The 19642-nt window shown below is 39.1% G+C and overlaps 1 protein-coding gene across 2 annotated transcripts in view; it reads right to left on the bottom strand.

Annotated features, from left to right (window-relative positions):
• ABLIM1 (actin binding LIM protein 1) overlaps nucleotides 1–19642 on the bottom strand; it is a 162889-nt gene that overhangs the window by 77723 nt on the left and 65524 nt on the right. The window contains exons 3-5 of one of the 2 annotated variants that reach the window (XM_050899019.1): nucleotides 17883–18066; nucleotides 15139–15248; nucleotides 51–177 (exon numbers count right to left, since the gene is read on the bottom strand). In XM_050899019.1, coding sequence (XP_050754976.1) covers nucleotides 51–177; nucleotides 15139–15248; nucleotides 17883–17989 — 344 coding nt within the window. In that variant the 5' untranslated portion in view covers nucleotides 17990–18066. Of the gene's footprint in view, nucleotides 1–50; nucleotides 178–15138; nucleotides 15249–17882; nucleotides 18067–19642 lie in introns of those variants that run through there. The other variant, XM_050899018.1, reaches the window with a different exon arrangement.

The raw sequence follows: 19642 nt of genomic DNA, 5'->3' as shown, positions 1-19642 counted from the left end.
GCAACAAGAACTCATGCCAAGAGTGCAGAAGAGATGCAGAGGTTACTTACTTGCTGATGTATTCCCCAGTTAGGACCTTGCCGCAGGCCTTGCACTTAAAGCACCCCAGGTGCCACTGCTTATCCAGAGCTAGCAATGCTTGTCCATTTTTTATGTCTCTTCCACAGCCAGCACAATCTGCAAATAAACAAACAAATGCATTTGTTGTCAGTTCCTTGGTTCATTAACCCTCATTAATCACCCACCCATTGCAACACTTGATAAACAAAGGGGAGAATTACATAGCAATGCAAAGGTACGTCTTCCTTTCCTCAAACCCTTCCCAGGTCCTGTACAAAGATTCAATCTTCGTCATTATAGACATACTCAGTAGAAAAGGGGAAGTACCTCTTCTGTTTTTCATGCTGTTTATGATTCAAAGACTGCCAGGCAAGCTCTGTACAAACTTCAGATTTTGTTAGGAATGAGCTACAAAAATCACCACTGCGAAAAGTTCCTGTCTTCTAAAGCAATCAGTGTTATTTCTCGTTTTGCTTTTAGCAAGATCTTGACTGCTTACGTGAAGGAGTAAGGAGGCCTGAGTGAGCATCACCAGGATGGCTGCGCTTCCCCGTTGGGTGGCAGCAAAGCCCAGTGTGTCCACCCAGCTCAGGGGCGGTGGCACATCTCAGCCAGGAACAGGGGGAGAGACCTTTGTTCAGGGAGGGCCCAAGGCAAGGGTGACAGCAGTATGACAGCAGTGAAGGCTGCGTGGCAGGGCATATTGTCTTCCACCTGCAGGTGTGGGAAACTGTAGTTCTCATGGTCTCTAACCGGCATAAGGACTCTCGCTCAGGGATTTTGGTACTACCTTGGTAGTTGACACTCACTTTTCACTGCGATTCTGAAACACTTTTTGATGGCAGAGTGCAAACCTGAAGCCAGGAGCACTGAATGCCCTCTGAAACAGAGGATGCCATGATATCTCATGTCACATCAGAAATCTTTGGCTCAGCTCCAAGCTCCCATTCCTCTCCTTTCAAACATAAAATACTCAGAGATTTCCTGATAAGGGGCAATTCAGCACATGGTAAGATCTGAAGAGACTGATGTGGTAGACAGCACTGAACTGCAAGGGTTCTGCTACAGCTTCTGTGCCCAGCCTCAGGGGACAGAGGGACTGAGGGAAGGGAAGGCCTGGAAGACCAGTGAAGCAGAAAGGGAATGCCCATCAGCTGAGGCACACATGGAAGCCACAGAGGAGACAGCCTGGAACAAAGGATTTTCCATATTTTATTATCCCCAAACTCAGTGTTCCTTTGGTGAATGTAACATCCTCTCCACGTGCCTGAAACATCAACAAATAGCAACAAACGGAGGCCAAGAGGAACAGAGCAATATGAGCAGTTAAAGCACAGGCACCAGGGAAAAGATCATCCTGGCTGCACTGCTCAAGCTGACCGAACAGGTACAGCCTGAAAACCTTCATCTCCTCATGGGTTTACCACCCAGGCAACACCACATCTTGCAAAAGGGCAAGTCCAAGTTTATTATCACAACTGATAATGAGAGGAGAGTCACTCCTTTTGACACGAAAGGGCCTGACTTTTGTTTGCTGGATAATGGGCCAAGAGAGCCCCAGATATATGCTGTGCATTCCTGCTATCCGGGTCAGCACATCCCTCTTTCTGTCAGCGTTCTTCTTCTCAAATCCCTTAAAAAAAAAAAAGGGACTAAGCACCATGGTATCTTGTGATAAAATGCAAGTCACAGACTGTTGACATGACTTGGACTTGAAAAGCAACCCTGAGATGTCCTAATACCAGGACTTTGCTCTAGAGGACAAATGTTGTAAATTGAAATCATGAAATGACAAGGACTGACACCATGTAATGGATCCCTCTGCTCTTCTGTGCCAGCTCAAGGCTCCATGCCACTCTGTAACGACAGCAAAGGCTGGAAGAGGTCACCAAGGGAGGCTCTGGAATTTCCAGCATGGGGCTGAGGAGGGGACAAGCAAACATCTGTCGATGGCTTTGGTACGCTGATCTTGCCTTTGGTTTTGGGAGGATACTACATCATCTCTTGAAGTCCCTTCCAGCCTACGTTTTCCTATGCTAAACCTGAAACCATGCAATTTGCCTTCCGATTGTGACAACAAATGGGATCTTTCCTCCAGTCTCAGTGGGTGCTGAACTGCAGTTTTAAATAGCACCTATTTCTCAACTTCCTAGCACTAATGCTTCTCCCTAGTGTGCCAGATTCCACATTCCTGACCTGGGGTCCTGCCAAAATGTGATACATTCCCTGTTACATCAATGCCTCAAAAAATCTGCTACATTTTCCATGCTTTTTTCAGCTTTATCCAAGAAGCTTCCGTGAAGCTGAAATTTCTCAGATATGGAACCAAGAAAGAGATTTTTAAAGCACTTCATTTTGCTTCTAACTGAATTTCTGAAGCAGTCAGAATAGAAAAATTGCCTTACACAAAAGGTCTACCTAGTCCAGTATCTTTATTTTTACTGGTGCCAAAACCAGTTACATGGAGGAAGTAGGGATCCATGAAGTATCTCTACCTGTTTAATTGCTTCTTTGTAAGCCAAAGGTGGTGTTGCTGCACTTACTCTTGTGCTTATGTGTGATACAAGGGTTTGACAACATGCTTTTATTATTCTACAGCAACAATGACATCTACTTACTCTTTCTGGGTTCCTTGAAGTGTTTTGCAAGAGTAAATTAACATCCTTATTTCCATTCTGCTAATATCACAGATATGTTGAATGCCTAGAATCAAAGTAAACTAATAGCCCAGTACTGTCTTATTAGGCTGAGATGGCTTTTAACTAAACCTGATTTTAACTCTGGCAAAACAGTTGGGTATATACATGAAAAGCTAGCAATTATCATTATCTCCTAAAATAGAAAGCAAATAAGGCTGGGCTGGGCTAAGAAAAGACCATTTGTTCATCCAAATTCTACAAATAAAAGCCATTTATGATCTCAGGCCTGCATGAGGCACATCATTAAAGCCTTTGGCTGAATGTCATCAGCACACAGCATACGCAGGCAGGATCTCAGTATCACACTAAGAACAAACTGCATCAGCTTAATCTGTAACCAGCACATGCTGCAAATAAAAGGGCCATGAGGTAAGACTAGTGGTCCACAACCATATGCCAGAGCAGACTTGTACTAAAAAATGTGAAAACCTTTCCCAAAATTTTGTGCAATGGTTCCCATCACGGTTCTCTCTGGCTTCATACCTGGGTCGAACAGACTGCACCCCTTGACCTTGAGCTTTCTTGTGCTTTCTCTTTGTGATATAACCTGGATTCTTCCCTACTCCCATTGCTTGCACATCCACACATTCAGCTGTGCCAGGATAATGAAGAGGAGGAGGAGGAAAGTGCAGTGTACTGGTTAAAACGCAGAGTGAGCAGTACAGTTCCTATACGCACTTATGATCTAAAGAAAAGCATACCATAAAAAACACTATGTGGAATTACATTTGAGCTGAAGGAAGACTTAAGACTAGACATTCCATGGCACTGATTCTCATAAGAAATGGAAAGTAACACACGTTCATATGTGTTGTGTCCATACCCAGAATCTTCAGCTGCGTAACAGCCATTTCTCAATAAAAGCACTGCAGTATGACTTCAATGAGGACCCAATCAGAAGAAGGTTATCCAGGAATGTCAGGAAAATAATGTGTTCCCCCAAAATCCATCCCAAGCAAGGAAAAAAAAAATTTTATCTGAGAGCACTGGACATACAGTTACCCAAATCATGATGTAGCCTCCCTGGGCTGCCTGTGACACTAGCAGTTGCAGCCTCCACAAGCAATGTCCACTTGCTCAGACATTGTGTATAAAAATTGAATTCACTCTCTCTCATAACAGCATTAGCTGACAGCACCATTTTTTAGCCAAGCAAAAGCTTCGTACACGATTCCCTGCCAGAGATACTCAAACATACCTGTTGTGTCTCTCACATACTCTGGCTAGGCCTGCTCAATCTGAAGATATATCCTAACATATTTAAGCTACAGCTCTGGAATAAAATAGCTCAGAAGGGTGTCATATTTGATGTGTCCGGATACAAAAGCAAATGCCAATGCCTGGACAAAAGGGCTGTGATGTGAAGTCAGCCAGCCCAAAAGCATGGAAAAGTGGGGGGACAGGACAAGGGAAAGTAGCACAGCACTATAATATTATATATGATTAAGACCTCCACCCCCCAAGCACCTTAAGCAGCCTTACTAAAAGATGTAGGCCAGGGTGAGCTGCTACCCATGACACCTTGCTTGTAAAGATACGATGAGAAAATGCATTTCCCTTTTTAGCATCTGTATCACCCCAGACATCCAGGAGTGAAACATCCTGCACAGCAACCCATTCGTCACTGCCTAAATTAAGCGGTGGATTTTCTTCCTTTGCCTCCCTCCCCTGCTCTCAGCCAATAGCAGAGAGCCCTGATCACAGCACAGGCGGTGGGCTCGGAGCTGATACAGCTGTATTAACCCTAAGCACGCTGCATATGACTTTACCCACTCCCATTTGGATTGCTTCGAAAATTTACTAGCAAATATACCTTTATCTCACATTCTCTGCTCACCCCATATAACTTATGAAAGGGAAATCACCTCTACCTGCTTTTGTCCTAATGAACATGGTTATGCAAAGTCACATGCGTGAGCATACCAACTCTGCTCCGTGTCGGGTTAGCTCTGTGAACAGAGCTAATAGCAGTCTGACTTAATGATGCATAATTAAGTCACCAAAAAGTTACTTTCAATCCTGATGGCCATTAGTAGCACATGTCTAGATAAAGTCTGAAGCTGCCACAACCCCTACGAGTCACAGGAGTAATACTCTCATTACACTGCTTTTGTTACTGTTCCCCTCCCTATAAAACACAGATACATTAGTTTTATAAAGACAACATCAGCAGGCTTCTGCCCTGAAACAGGTAAAGCAGGGCAGAATGGGGGGGATTTTTATTATTATTATTTTTTTAATTTTTAAAAGAAACAAACAAGTTTTCATTGGACTTACACAGAAATACATTGTCAAACATAGCTGGACCTAAAGAGCAAGTTACGAGGAACAGTGATTTGGAAGTCAAGAAAGGGGCAAATATTATCACTGGAGTCAAGGTCAAGAAATCTCTAATTACAAATAACTCTTAGCCACCTTGAAAAACAACTTACATCCCAATAATTATTCTGTGGCAATTTGAAGGTTGCATAATTATCATTTCTCATAGAGTTAGGAAGACCAGAGTTTTTCCTCAGTCATCCTTTAACTACAGATCAGGCAATGGCTTTTAAAACCTTGTTTTAAAATTAAAAGTTTTGATGATATCACGCAGGCTTTTCCAGATCATCAAGATAGTTCTGTCAAAGCTAAAAATACAAACTCACTTTGTCTGTTTACAGTACAATAAATGTTTTCAAAGTTTAAAGCATAACCATTTGATCATCAGGGCAGTGACGAGTTCTGGAAGCCAGAGAAGGACATACAATATTGGAAATTTTACATCCAGGATTTAGATCTGAGTATGTAATTCAAGAAATCTGCTGCCAGACCCTTCCTATTTGCCAATGCAAGGATGGGAAATGTTTGTCAGAACAAAATGCACTATTGCCCTTTTGCTAAAGGCAAAACAAATCCATGCAGGCAGCCTTGTACTCCTGAAATCTAACAATAAGAGGCTGGGCACATACAATGGAGGGAAACAAATTTCCCATGGGAAGTGGAGTATAACTTTGACAGTTTATTATAAATGGCAAGTTGGGAAAAATTGATATTTTCAAAATAAGTATTTAAAGAAAATAAAATTATTTTAGTTGATTAAGTATAGAAAGAAATCACAATGGCATGAACTGGCATTCTTTGCTTGCAACACAAGTCCCTGTTAACCATCTGTGAGTGCCTAACATTAACTTGCCTTTTTAAGAAACGGGTTAATATACCTCTTGGATGTATCATTGCTGTAAATAGCTCTTTCACCATCTGATATAATTCAAAGTGATTCAGAAAGATGAATGCTCTTCCCCAACTCTAGTTTGTTAACACAACATTATTTTATCAAAGGAGTTTTTATTTTTCCCCTCTATATTGATGTAAGCATTTGGGTTAGTCTTCACACAGGAAAAGGAAACAGTATTTCCCTTCTTTCCACATCTTTCTACACGTCCTTCCCAAAGGAGGTCAAACCAATTGCCCTTTTAACCAGTTACTCCTGCAAACTATCCCTGCAAGCAACATACCACCAAGTTAGTCTTTTTCCGCAACATCAACCTCAGTCCCTTCTTCAACCCAATCTTTCATACAGGTGTCTGAACTGAAAACCAAAGGGTGAATGAAATAGGAGGAGGAAGAAAGAGCAGACGTGCTACAAACTATCTAAGAAAGAGAAGAGTTTTTACTTGTCCTGTAAAAGAAAGATGAAGATTTTTTTTTTCCAGCTTAGCACACCCAGAGTCCCAGCTGTAAAACTACTCTGAAGGATAAGCCACAGTCAGGTGCATCTAAGCTGAGGCTAGTCTTTACCCTGTTATTTCTTTTACCACACTTCAGTACTCAGATAGTTCCAGCTGAATTGAAATTCGCAATTCCAACTCACAGTACCCCAAGTGAATTGCTCAGTTAGCAAACGAACTTCACTGTTTAATACCCAGCTCATGGATAGCACATTGTGTCTCTTCATCTGCAGACTATTTTGGGTAATTCTCAGTTGTTACTCTTGGAAAACAAACAATTCCAACAGGGTACAACCTCCAACAATAGGAATGAAACATACAACAACTTTTAGGAAGGTTTTTATGCCCTGATAACCCACGGCAAACTAAGGGCTAGCTAACAACTAATTCACTTTACACATTCTTTTTAAGTGACCTCTGATTCCTGACTTAGGACCTGGAAGGCTTTCTGAACATGACAATTCCCAGACACTCATCTCTTGGGATCTCCTACTATAGTTGTGTTTTCCAAGCTAGTGATGACTCCTCATGCAACCCCCGCTTACTGAGCAATTCCTTGCACTTCCCCCAGAACTTTCTTTGGAATTACCTCTTGATTAGTACTTCTTCGGTAAAAGCTAAGGAGATGGACATGTTTTGATTTCCAAGTTCAAGATGGAGTTATGCTTAGACAAATAAGAACTGATACTTGTTTAGTACACTTGTATAGTCTATTCACGATTGTTTCTGCCCAATTTACATGTAACACAAAAGTATACAACAGAAATGGGCAAACTGGACTGAAAACACCTTCCTGAAAAACAGTAATTTTGCAAAGGAACATTTTCTGATAGAAAACTCGTAGATCCGTAACTTCCTGCCCTGCCACAACCGTATTCTCAATACAGTTGCTGCTCTGTCTCTATCATTCAAAAGTTAGTCTATAACAATGCTTTATACACCTCCAGAGAAGGATCTAAGACAATTTATAAAGTATTTATAAAGCAGCAGTGAAAATACCAGTCCTTGTAAAATAAGAAATAGTTGAGTAAATGGAGGCTACTCGAGTAATTTAGCCATTGTTATGAAATATGTGAGGACCAGAATTAATCCAAGAAAGCAATTCAAATTATGAAAATGCCTCAAAAATTGCAAACATTCTTCAAAAGAATAAATCTTCTTGGAGTAATCATAAAAATGGGCCAGTGTCGTTGGAAGGATTTATCAAGGGAAGAGTTGCGTATTCTTAGGCGTAATCTAATGGCTTTTGCCAGAAAGGAACTGCGCTTGGGTTTGCATCATTTCTCTGAATTTTGTATCATTTCATGCATGTTGATTTGCTTATTTTATTCTTAAAAAGGGGGACAGGGTAAAATTTTAGACCCATTGTATGCCTAATATATTAAGTCATAAATGTAGTTGTCCTGCAAGGTTATTACAATCAAATTTAGATTGAAGTAAGGAGAATTAAATACTGATATTTAAAAATAAAGGATTTCATTTAAAATCAGAATTTTAAATTTTAATTTTAATTAAATCCAAGTTAAAAATCCAAATGGGATCTAAAAACACAGAGAAGAAACTTGCTTTCCTTTTCCTATCTATGAACAAAATCAGGTATGATAATATCTGCCACTTTTAAAATCTTTAAGGACATGGTGATCCAAAGTAAATAGCTTTATAAGCTACAGACCCTCGACAAATCAGCAGTTCCAAAATTAAAATATATTTTAATACATTTACTTTCTTCATGTGTCTAGCAGATTTCAGGTAGTTTCTGAAATGAAGAAAAATCCACAATGCTATTTTATGCATTCTAATTAAATTTCAGTTTCCATTCAAATAGAGCTTGACATAAATCATGAGCAAAAATAGTCATTAGGGAAAAATATAGATGTTAAAGAACAGGATGAATTTATGCAGAGCTATATTAGTTTAAGTAAATGTGTACAGATATGGAGTATCCTCATGCTTATCAATTGGCCTTTTATAATTAAAAATCTAAATGTAAAACAAGGTTACAATCAGTTATTCTAATCAAGGTTTCCTGGGTTCTTAGGTAAACCATGATTAAAATCAGTGATTCAAATCACAGTGTTTGAAATCAATCCACAATGATGGCTGTGGTATGTGTTTATTCTATGGTAAATCAAAAAAAAAAAAGAGGTATAGGACTACATGAGCCCCTTCTGTCAAGTCCCCCAAATCCTCAACTGAATCTCCAGTACCTAAACATACATATGCAGGCTTGAATGCCAGAGATATGTGAGCGTTTCTGTATCTTTAGCAGGTAAACCAGGAATTATGAAACGAGAAAATCTTTGTGTTATAGCACACAAAAAATATTAAACCCTTAAGGTTCAAGATTATACACAGAATTTTAAAACTTACATTTTAAAAATGCATGTTCAAAACCAAAATTGAGCCCGTCTAAGTTCCCCAGGGCATTCACTGAAGCTTATGGATATTGTGAGTGTGTATCCCTTAAGGCAAAACTGGGCTCAGTGTCTTACACACAAAGCCTATCTACGGCTGTGCCAAGTATTTGTACAATATCTATATACTATGTAGCTTTGACACACAGTGCGAAATTGTAGGATATTTCCTAAGAATGAGCTCAAATCATGTGCTGGATGTTGCTTAATATCCTTCAAAGCCAAAAATCACTGCAGATAGCTTGCTTACAAACAGCCAGCCAACTCTTCCCCTTCACTTTTTAAGTCTTCCCTATGGACTTGAAGGAGTTTTCAGACAGCTCAGGAAAAAAAGATAAAGAACAAAACACTGAAAACTGAGTCAAACGTGGCTAAACAGTTACAAATCCTAGCTGCAGACTTTTCACAAGAACTATGATTAAAAGGAATTTTGCGTCCATTTTATCCACTCAGCTAATTTCTAATGGAGACGTTTGTGATGCCTATAAATCAGCTCAGACATTATTTCTGAATACTGGCAACAATCACTTATATCTTTATCTAATGAAAGCACAGTTATGTCCCGAATATAAAACTGCATTAAGAATTGGAGAGTCTTTAAAGGAGGACTGCAAAGTAAATTCGCTTGTTCTCAATTTTGATGCTTCTTTGTTTCAAAACCAACCTCACTTTCCCCCCACTTTCTGGGCAGTGAGGCAAAAGATGCTTCCCATTTTTTCCTGCCCACCTTCTACTTCAACAGGTAATGTATGTTGGCTCTGCTCTACTTCAGCATTACGAGAAACCCTGTTGGAAGTTTCAGATATTTACTGGGAGCTTTACTGACTGCTTCTTATTTGAAGAGATAAGGCTATTGAATAATTAACAAAGATATCTTTCTCCCACAAGTTCATTAAGCATTAAGCTTATTATTTATATCACAATAGAGCTAAGATCCCCAGTTGTGAACCAGGATCCAACTCTGTTAGATTCTGTACTGATATAGGCATGAAAGCATTTGTCCCAGAGAACTTACATTCTTTGAACCAGAACATAATGTGCAAAACAGACAAGGACAAACATACAAAACAGTATTGTGAAATCCCCACGTGGATGCCGGCTGGTCGGTGAACAGCTGCACCAAAGATTATTTATGCACGTGTAACACTGGCCATTTTTAAAACTCTGGTCCATGTCTTGGCTGTACTGTAATGCTCTTAACTCACAGGAGAGACTGTTACAAAGAAAGGGGAGCTGAAATATCTTCCCCGTGCTTCTTTCCGAACAGTATCATCGCTGGATATTGCGGCATATATAGGACACAAGCATCTATTTCACTGAAAAAGAGGAAACTGTGAAAGTCTCTGCCATCATTTCAAAAGAAGATTAATTTTTCAAAGGAAAACTCTTGCTAAGTGATTGTAACGCTTCAGTTTCTTTTGGATAGGGAGTTTTTTCCTGTCCATCTAGAAAGCCCACTTTCAATTGAAATGCAATTTCTTAATTAGTTCATGCACATCACTAAAATGATCCAACCTTTCAGCAAAAAGGTAATCAGAAATAACTAAAACTTCCTTACTAGCACCCAGACAAGAAACCAACAGAGAAAGGGCTTAACTTCAGGCAGAGAAATAACATAACATTCTTATTACTGAAGTGCTTTATCGTGGAAATAGGGAAGTGGAATGCCTAAGGGAAAAACCTCTGTTTGAGGAAGAGGGAAATGTATTAAACTGTGTTCAAAGACACGTAGCCTCTTCAGAATTTCAAAGATGACCCCTGAGCCAGAAGACTGCTGGTTCGAGTTCCACCAGCGCAGACTGCCAGCACCACCTCACGTGCCTACCCTGAGTGTGGGGGAATCTCTCTACGGCTGCTCTGCTCTCAGCTGTACTTTTCACAACACCTCTTGTGCGTTCAAGAAGAAATGCAAGCCAGCATAGTACTTTTTAAAAATGAAGGTCTGACTAAACTAGGGATTTTTATGTTCAAATGTCCGCATCAGTTCACTTACCCACTGCCTTGGTGAGAATTCACTGATAAAATGCCCTAATGGAGAAGTATCAAACAGGGTAAGCCTGTTAACGTGGCCAATCTACTTGCCTCTGCTTCACACACTAATGCTAATAGAAATCCAGAGAGTGCGTACCCTCAGTCACTGCTCATTTGGCCACTAGGGGAATAAAATAGTTTGAGATGCTGGGGGCTGGGAAGACTTATTATAAAGCTCACACTACTCTTTCAAAGGTACCTAACCCTAACATGGATGAAGAACAAGGATTTAGGCAGACTTTAGGTTCTTGAATTTCTCTTTACACAAGTTAAAACCACACAAATTTTCTAATTTTTATGACTTAAGCATCAATAGGTAACACTCAGGCAGTAGTACAGTACTTAGGACTGCATCATCTAAGCACCATACTGTCTTCAATTTGCTTATAACCACAACATACTAGGAAGCTAGGGCAGCGTTACTTTTTCATTTTGCTGGTAGAGAACAGACCCTTGAAATTTAAGTACCTACCCTGATACATAAAACATGTATGAAAAAACCAGAAAGCTACACTCAGAATTCCCAGGTTCAAGGGAAGTAAACACTAGATAATCACTCCTCTGACAACATGGAAACAATAAACCATGAATCCCCAAAAAACATAAAATAACAACAACAACAACGACCAAAAAAAATTTCAAAAGTTTGACTTTGGCTTTGACTCTTTTTCACTGTAAATTACAGCATGAAATTAGGAAAAAAAACATATAATTTGTAGATTTTTAAAGGTGGCCTTCAAAATCAGTCCACTGAATATGTGATATAAAATTCTGAGGGACAGTGAAACGAGGCTGTCATATATGGAACAGAGATACAATACAAGAGATCTTAATTAAAAGAAGGTAAAATGGGGGGGAGAGGGGGAGAAGCAGGGCACCCATCACCAAATAGCCAAGCACACAAGTTGCAGTCTTGCCTAAAATTTAGAAATAATAGATGCCTGCACAACTGCTCCTGTGGAAAGACAATATGGACCATGACAAACACAGGTGTGTTGTTAGCATGTAGCTAGAATACAACAGAAAGTAGAAAGAGCTTAAGACAGTATAAACCAGGCAATCATGATGTTGTATACAAAACCTGGATGCTGTTTAAAACATAAATAGTAATTACCAGGATACATTACTTATATTACTCCTTTATCAGGCCCCAAAGAAAATAACTTCCTGTCTTTGGCAGAATCTTGAAAACCCTGAACTATCCAAGCCATCAACATCACACGTTTACTCAGTGTTGTCTAGTTGTCCCCTGCTTCTGTGCTGCTCTACATCTGTCCCAGTCACTTTGGTTTACAGATCACATCTCATTTATCAAGCTGTCACATGAAATAAAACAATAACAAAACCGAACACCACCCATTTCATTTCTCTGCAAAGCTGTTTACAGGTATTTGGTATTAGATTTCCTGCTGAATGAATGAAAATCCCAAAGCTAGTGCACTGTGTACATCTAGCAGTGTCTAAGGAATAGGGCTGACTAAATTACGATTACTCTATAGCATCTGTATACTGAAAAAGACTGTCTTAGAAAATTAGAATAAAAAAAGGAGTCACTGAAATGGTTCTTCAAGAAAATAGCTATAATTATTTTAGGCAATACATGTGCAGCGAAAGAAATATATTATTAACATAAATGAGGTAAATAAGTACCATGGACCCAACTAATATTAAACAGAAAAGGAAAATTAATTATTCAGTATTTTTCCTTGTGATTTTCATTGGTGTGCACTGTAGAAGAGTGTAACAATATTCAGGTTCATGTTATTCAAGATGTTAACTCCTGTATTTAGAGGCATTTGATTTTCCTTGAAATCATCCAAGAAAAGCTGTCAATAAGCCTTTCATTTATGTGAAGTAAGAGACATCAGAAAACTGCATGTCAACATTAATGCAGACATTCTAGTGGATAGAAGGCTTCCTTTTACATTACGTAAAGCAATCAAACCTGATATACTTTCAGTCTACTGAATTTCCTCACTTCCAACTTTCTTTGTTTTAAGGAAAGCCTCCTCTAGTAATCTACTTGGAAGTAACCAGGGGAAACTGACAGCAATATAGGATATAAAATAGATGCATAGCATGAATGAGATTCTCTTCTAAAAGAACTTGTATTAAAAAAAAAATCCTTTCAAAAAAGGGCAAAGCATTAGAAAAAATTGATGTGTCTGATTCAGCCAGCAGGAGAGACGTGGAAGCAATCTGGGACAGCTTACACTAATTAAAATTTGCTCTTCAGTGCCAGCAAGAAAGACTTCTCCCTAGCTAAGTCAACTTTTGCACAAAGCTAAAGCAGCAGCTGGCATATCTTTGAAGACAGAGGACGCTTCACCAGTATTCTTTTAATTGAGTTTTTCTGAACTTATAAACACATGCTGGTCTCACTTTTATTTGTCTGTTTTGGAGAGTTTTGCTTTAAAATGACCAGAAACTCTATACTATATCTTTCTACAAATCTTTGTCCATAAAACAACAATGGCAGGTACTTGCAGATTTCAAAGTAGTGCACTCTAAACTGTTAAGAGCAGGAGCTCTCTTGCTGTGTGTACTGGTAAGGCAGTTTGCCCAGCAGGACCCAATTTTGACTAAAAAAAAAAAAAAAAAAATTCATCACAAGTAGCAGGGAAGATTGTTTTATAACCCTTGCTATCTATGGCTTCAGTGTGGAACCCAAGAAGCAACTCAAGCAGAGGCTATGGCTATCAGGAAGTGACTCTCCAGCTCTTTCGCTCGCTAACTATCAGACAACTTTAGCCTACCATTTGCTAGGGGGCATTCTGGCACCTGGAGTCATGTATCCGGGAAGTGGCCACACTGCTGGACAAGTGCACCACTTTTTGAGAACCAGATGTAGTGTGATCCAGATACTTTTGTCATTGAACACCAGTCGTTTGGGAACCAGTGTTGTGACACGCTTAGAAAAAGAACATCAGTACTGTCCAAGGTCTCTATGCCTTGCAGTTCCTCGCCAATTATGCCTCCTAAATATCAGTAATTCAAACAAATACAATGTCTACATCATTCCTTTATCTCAGAAGGATTCTCTGGGTGCCTGAAGTACCTCATACATCTCTATGTTGGTTTGTAAGTTTCGTAAGGCTTTTTTCGGGTTCCTAAATTCTTCCTTAACTGATTAGGCCTGTGCATTTTCAGCTCCAAATCTACAGTTATAGTGGAAAAGTATCACTTAACAGACAGAAAGGCAGGATAACAAAAAAATGGCTCTCATTTTCCATTTTGCTAAGTGTCTGATTACATGTTCTCAGGCAAATCAGATAACCTGAGATTCATTTGACTCACCCGCTGAGTGTAAACATTATCCAACTTTGCCTTTACATTGCACTTTATAATTGTAGGATGTTAAAGCCAAGTACCAGTATAAAATACACAGCGTCTTCCTGAAGGAAACCAACATTGGTGGAAAACTACCTAGTGTCACAAGGAAATCTGTAGCCATTTTGAATTATGAAACTATACTGGGTAAGTCATTACAGATTAGAGTGCTGAGTACAATCCAGCAGTCAGAGAAAGAATCAGAAATCCCCAGATTTAAAAAATTAACTACCAGAGGCAGAGATTAACATCAGTAATTTACAAATTATCTTTTAAAAGCGTTAAAACCCAACTGCAAAGCAAGTTAATTTCCCTCCCAAACTTCCTTCATTCTCTCTCTTTTCCCTTAACTTGCTTTCTTTCTTTTTTATAATGGTTTCTTGAGGTGCTGATCACAGTATCATTGTGGTTCAGTCTACTGGAAGCATAATCCTGGCGACACTCCTTTTAAAGGATAATTTAATGAAATCAAAGTGTTAAATAGTAGAAGAAAATTAATTCCCTCTGACTTTGTCCTCTTTTGAATACTTAAACCTGCACAATTATACATGAAAAAAATGGAATCTATCAACTCTGAAACCTCAGATTTCATCAATTAGATACTTTTCCAGTGCCTATAAAAGAAAAATCAGCCCTTTTAAAAATCCGGTCATTGGGGAAAAGTCATTTGTTCATATTGAAATGTGTAAGTGTCTCTTCCCACCTATAGTACCAGACACTTTTAATGAAGGAAAAAAAAAAAAAAGAAAGAAAAAATGATGGTTCCCAGAGATAGTTCACATTCCTAAAGGTGAAGAAAAATAAAAAATCCCCAAAAGATTGCATTAAGTTAGTTTCAACCAAATGTTGATGAGCCTGGAAAAGTGAGTGGCTTCAGAAAGAAGACGGCATACTTACTGCTTGAGGCAGACAATTCTTTTGGACTGGAGGACATTGGCTGAGCACACATCTGACAGAGACAGTCCCTTCCATTAAAGGTAACTCGATCGCCTGGTGGAAATGGACGCCTGGAGAGTTAAAGAGAAAAATGTATTTTAGCAAAGGTTATGCCAGAAATTTTCCTCTGTTCCTTATCCCTTGAGTTTGCTGCCTCCCCCCAGTGCAATCAGTATTTTACAGAAGCTCAGGCCAAATAGTTTCTGCAATGTGGCCTTGGCAAAGCCAGGCACTGGAACAAATCCACTCTGTGGATGCAAGCAGAGCAGAGGTTAGACTTGCCTTGTATTTTGGTTTTAAAAAGTTATCAAACATACTTTATCTAAAGAGTAGACAACAGTGAAATCCACTTAGACACAATAGCTATGTTTATGATGGTCTCAACGTGACGTTGTGGATAGCAAATGGTACAGAAGAGAACTTAAAGGAAGAATTGGAATTGGTCTTGAGGCTAGTGAAGGAATGTGGAGCTAGTCACTCATAAATACACTAATTTCATCTGTATTCAGCAATGAAATATATGACTATATTACAGTGGATGTAGCAGTTTGCAAAAAAATGAAATGTTATCCACATTCATTCTCCTAGAGATTTAAAATAGGTACCTACATTACAGAACCACCACTGTAATTGCTACCTGTGCAGACGGTGTTAGCGGAAAGGTAAAGGCTGAATGCGCTATGGAAGTTTGAGATTATTTGCTGAACCCAACAAAATGTTAAGAACGTGTGTTAGGCAGAAGTTGACACTGCTGTTAACTCTTATTTGGTGTATAAAATAGAGGATGAACAACACTTTGTATGAGCATTTCACTAAAATGAGAAGGTTCAGTAACTCCAAATCTTTAGTGAGTTACTTTACCTGCTGAGTACAGACCCCCCTACACCACACCTCACTCCAAAACTGTGCTTAACAAATGAACGTCTGCTTGTTTCCACAAAACAAAATGTTTAAGGCGTTGTTCTAGTTTCCCTTCCACTGCCATTCCTAAGTGGGCCGTAAATAAATCAACAGCAATACTGCATTTCATGAATCTATTCCAATGACTCATCTTTTGTTCATTCAACATAAAAACATTGATGCAAGTCAATGTACAGAAAACTGATGTCATGTTTCATACTGTATCATCTACTTTCAGTTTTATTTCCCAAGGACAGTGTGAAACATAGACATCATATGATTACCAACATGCAGTAAATTCACACAGTATTTAAAACCAAACAGAAAAACGATCAAAATACTTTCAATAGAAAAGGTCTTGAAAAATGTACCAGGCTATAGGACAAAGTACTTAAACTACACATCAGCAATAGCTATGAAAGATTAGGGTAGCACCTGGCCAGTCTGCCACACTAATATCCAGATGTATCATATGATGGGATCTCCAACAAGGTACTATCTCAGAACGTAAGTTCTTGCCTTTCTTGTTCATGTCATCCTCCTGCATTAAGTTTCAGACAATTTGACTGCTGTCAGATTCCGACTTCTGGAGAACTCCACTGTCCTATTTCCCTCCAAGACTACAAAGGAACAGGACCCATCTTTTGGGTCCTCTCTCTCTATGATATCTACCTACCTCTCTGTCTGATGCTTCTTATGTGTCCCTCAGGCATTACACTGAAACTTATTTAAGAAAAATTCCATTTTACTTGCAGGCCTCAGAACTGCAGAAATGAACAACCTGATGGCCATCTCAATTCCAGGTTAGTAAATAGTAAGTATACACATAACACAGCTGGTGCGCTGTAGAATCATGATGGCACCATAATGTCACTTTACTTCCACTTTATGTTTAGAAGATTATTTTTACTACTACAATAATGTGCCACTCCTATAAAAACCTACAGAAGCTTTATTTCCCCTACTGTATCCAAAATATTATACCGATCACCATAGCAATAAGGTACATGCTAAGACAGCCTAAATTCTAGCATAGTCTCAGTGCCTAGAGCCAGCTAACAGTATGCACAGGGACTTTGAGTTGAGTTTAGGCTGTAAAGCTGAGCTGAGATTTTCAAGTACAGAACTGCTCAGATGAGCAGGCTATGAGAGCATGTGGAGATTTGCCCAGTAGTCTCCTAAATTCTGAATTAATATCTTAGTGAGAGTTTAAACAAAAATACAAATTAAAAATGCCATCCCATCCACACAGCCTTAGCTAGCTTCTTTTTATAGAAAGAAGTAGCTGTAGAACTGAAGACTGGTTCTCTTACTGGGGACAAGAAATAGTATTTGGGAAGAAAAGGGGGATCACAGTTGTCCCAAAGCCATGCATTCTTACATGATGTGCAAATGAGTCTCCAGTATGTTTTCAATTGTTTAACTGTTCTTATAGCCCAAATGACTTCTCTATTGTAGCATCCAGAATTTTGCTTTCCCTCATTTCTCCCATCAAGGTGGGCTGACCACCTGAACTCAATGCAACCCATGTCCATTATCTCAACATGTAAGCCTGATCCTTAATTCTTTCATACATGAGAGTAACCTTCTGAGAACAAGGAACTATATGTAACAAAGAAGCTGTGTCCCCCATATAAATGAGTGGCATTTTGAAGACCCTCAAAGTCACACTTGCAGCAGATCTTTTCCAACCAAATGCTTCCCAAAGAGAAATATGTCTTGAGACTTGTGTCTCATGGTGATACCTTTCTCCCTATTTTCCTTGTACTGGGTTCATGCCATGTTAGTTGAAAGGGATGACTTACTTGCAAACAGTACAGGCAAAGCAGCTTGGATGGTAAGTTTTTCCCAGAGCTGTCACTACTTCGCCTTCCACGAACTCCCCACAACCGTTGCAGCGGGTACCATACATGCGTTGGTAATCCAAGGTGCAAAGATATTCCCCGTTCTTAATGAAAAAGCCTCCTTGTGCCAAGTCACAGCCACACACTGGAAGAAAAAAAACCACACAGATAGATTGGAAAAATATACCTACTAAGGATGTCAGCAACAGTCTTATGCTGCCAACAAAGGAGTTTACTCTGGTGGTCTTGCTCCCTTCTATCAGATTTTTGCTTTCTCCTCCTGTCACTACATGCCTTGACATCCCAGGAGATGGTTGGTATTCTCTGGCTACAAGAGACCTTGTAATAAAGACTTTCCTTGGAGGAATCTACATAATCAGAACTTTCATGTACCTGGTCCTCGCCAAGACCTCAGTTACCTCGCATCACCCAGTTAATCATGTTATATCAGAGTTATTTGTACCAATGCAATCTTGCTTTTCCTTCTGGAACCAGAGGTGAGCAGAAGAAAATATATGGTTCCATAAATAGGACAGATTTTAGTATTTTATACACTAGCACACATTTTTTCTGCAACCATGTACTTTAAGAAGCTTTCAAGGTGCTGATTCTTTTTGAAACAATGAATATTTTAGAAATGTTGTATGGTTTAGATTAACTCCTCCAGTCCCCAGATAACACGGAGCTGCTTCACCATCACTGCATCAATACCTTTTGTTTTGCTTTAAAAAGTATGAAATGTTCAGGGTGATTTTACAGTATTAATTTAGACATAAATACCGGGAGAAAGCTGCAGTGAAGAGACAATCAAGCATTAAAAATCTAGCCATATCTCTACTATATACACTTCATGATATATGCAGCCAAACTATACAACAGTATATTGGACACTGAATAAAGCCAATAGGAAGAGTATTCCCCTCTTGTATTCTGAACAAATTAATGTGCTAAGAACTACTATTACCTTTGAGTGCCTAATCTGCATTGGTCTTGTGTTAGTCTTTTATATACTATACTCCCTGTACTTCATGGATTAGATAAACAACTAATATTTGGATATACACTTGTGGCCATGTACAACTTTATTGGAGAAATAATTGTATCAGTAAAAGGGTGAAGGACCAGTCAAGAATTTCTGTGACTTGGCAGTTTTTCCACTGTTAAATGCTTACTCACCCAAACCAAAACACATCACAACCAGGTGCCTGTTTTGCTTTAAGAAAATATTCATAGTGCTGCATTGGCATTTCTGGTCAACACAGGAGACAGAAAGCAATCATCCTGTAACAGCCAACTCCTATGAAGAGAAAGTGCCATGGGAGATGGGAGACTGAATTTCACGCTTCAGCTTTAGCTTGGGTTGAACAAAGGACTTGAACCTACCTATTTAACTTCCCATAGTAGCAACAAAAATACTACTTCCTTCATGCGAGCTTTAAAAAGTCCTCTTCATTCACCTCAGTGAGAAAGCATAAACAGGAGCTGCTAGATGAATTCTTAAACAAATATATACATGGCTGCTCCCAGGCATTTTGGTTTCAGCCACTCCTACTGCTCCTCTGTATATTGCTGTATCTGTGTAATTCGGTAACAGAAACTACTCTTCACAGCAGTCTAGGATGCTGGCTTAACTCTTACTCTGCAAGCAATTCCATCTCATCCCTCTTTATAACATTCAAATACATCCAGATTAAATATCAGAAATTCTGATTATTAAGGAA

Source organism: Gymnogyps californianus, chromosome 6 (genome assembly GCF_018139145.2).
Source record: "Gymnogyps californianus isolate 813 chromosome 6, ASM1813914v2, whole genome shotgun sequence".
NCBI classification, from domain to species: domain Eukaryota; kingdom Metazoa; phylum Chordata; class Aves; order Accipitriformes; family Cathartidae; genus Gymnogyps; species Gymnogyps californianus.
Note: the sequence above shows the minus strand (reverse complement) of the source record. Positions and strands in the feature narration are given on the sequence as shown.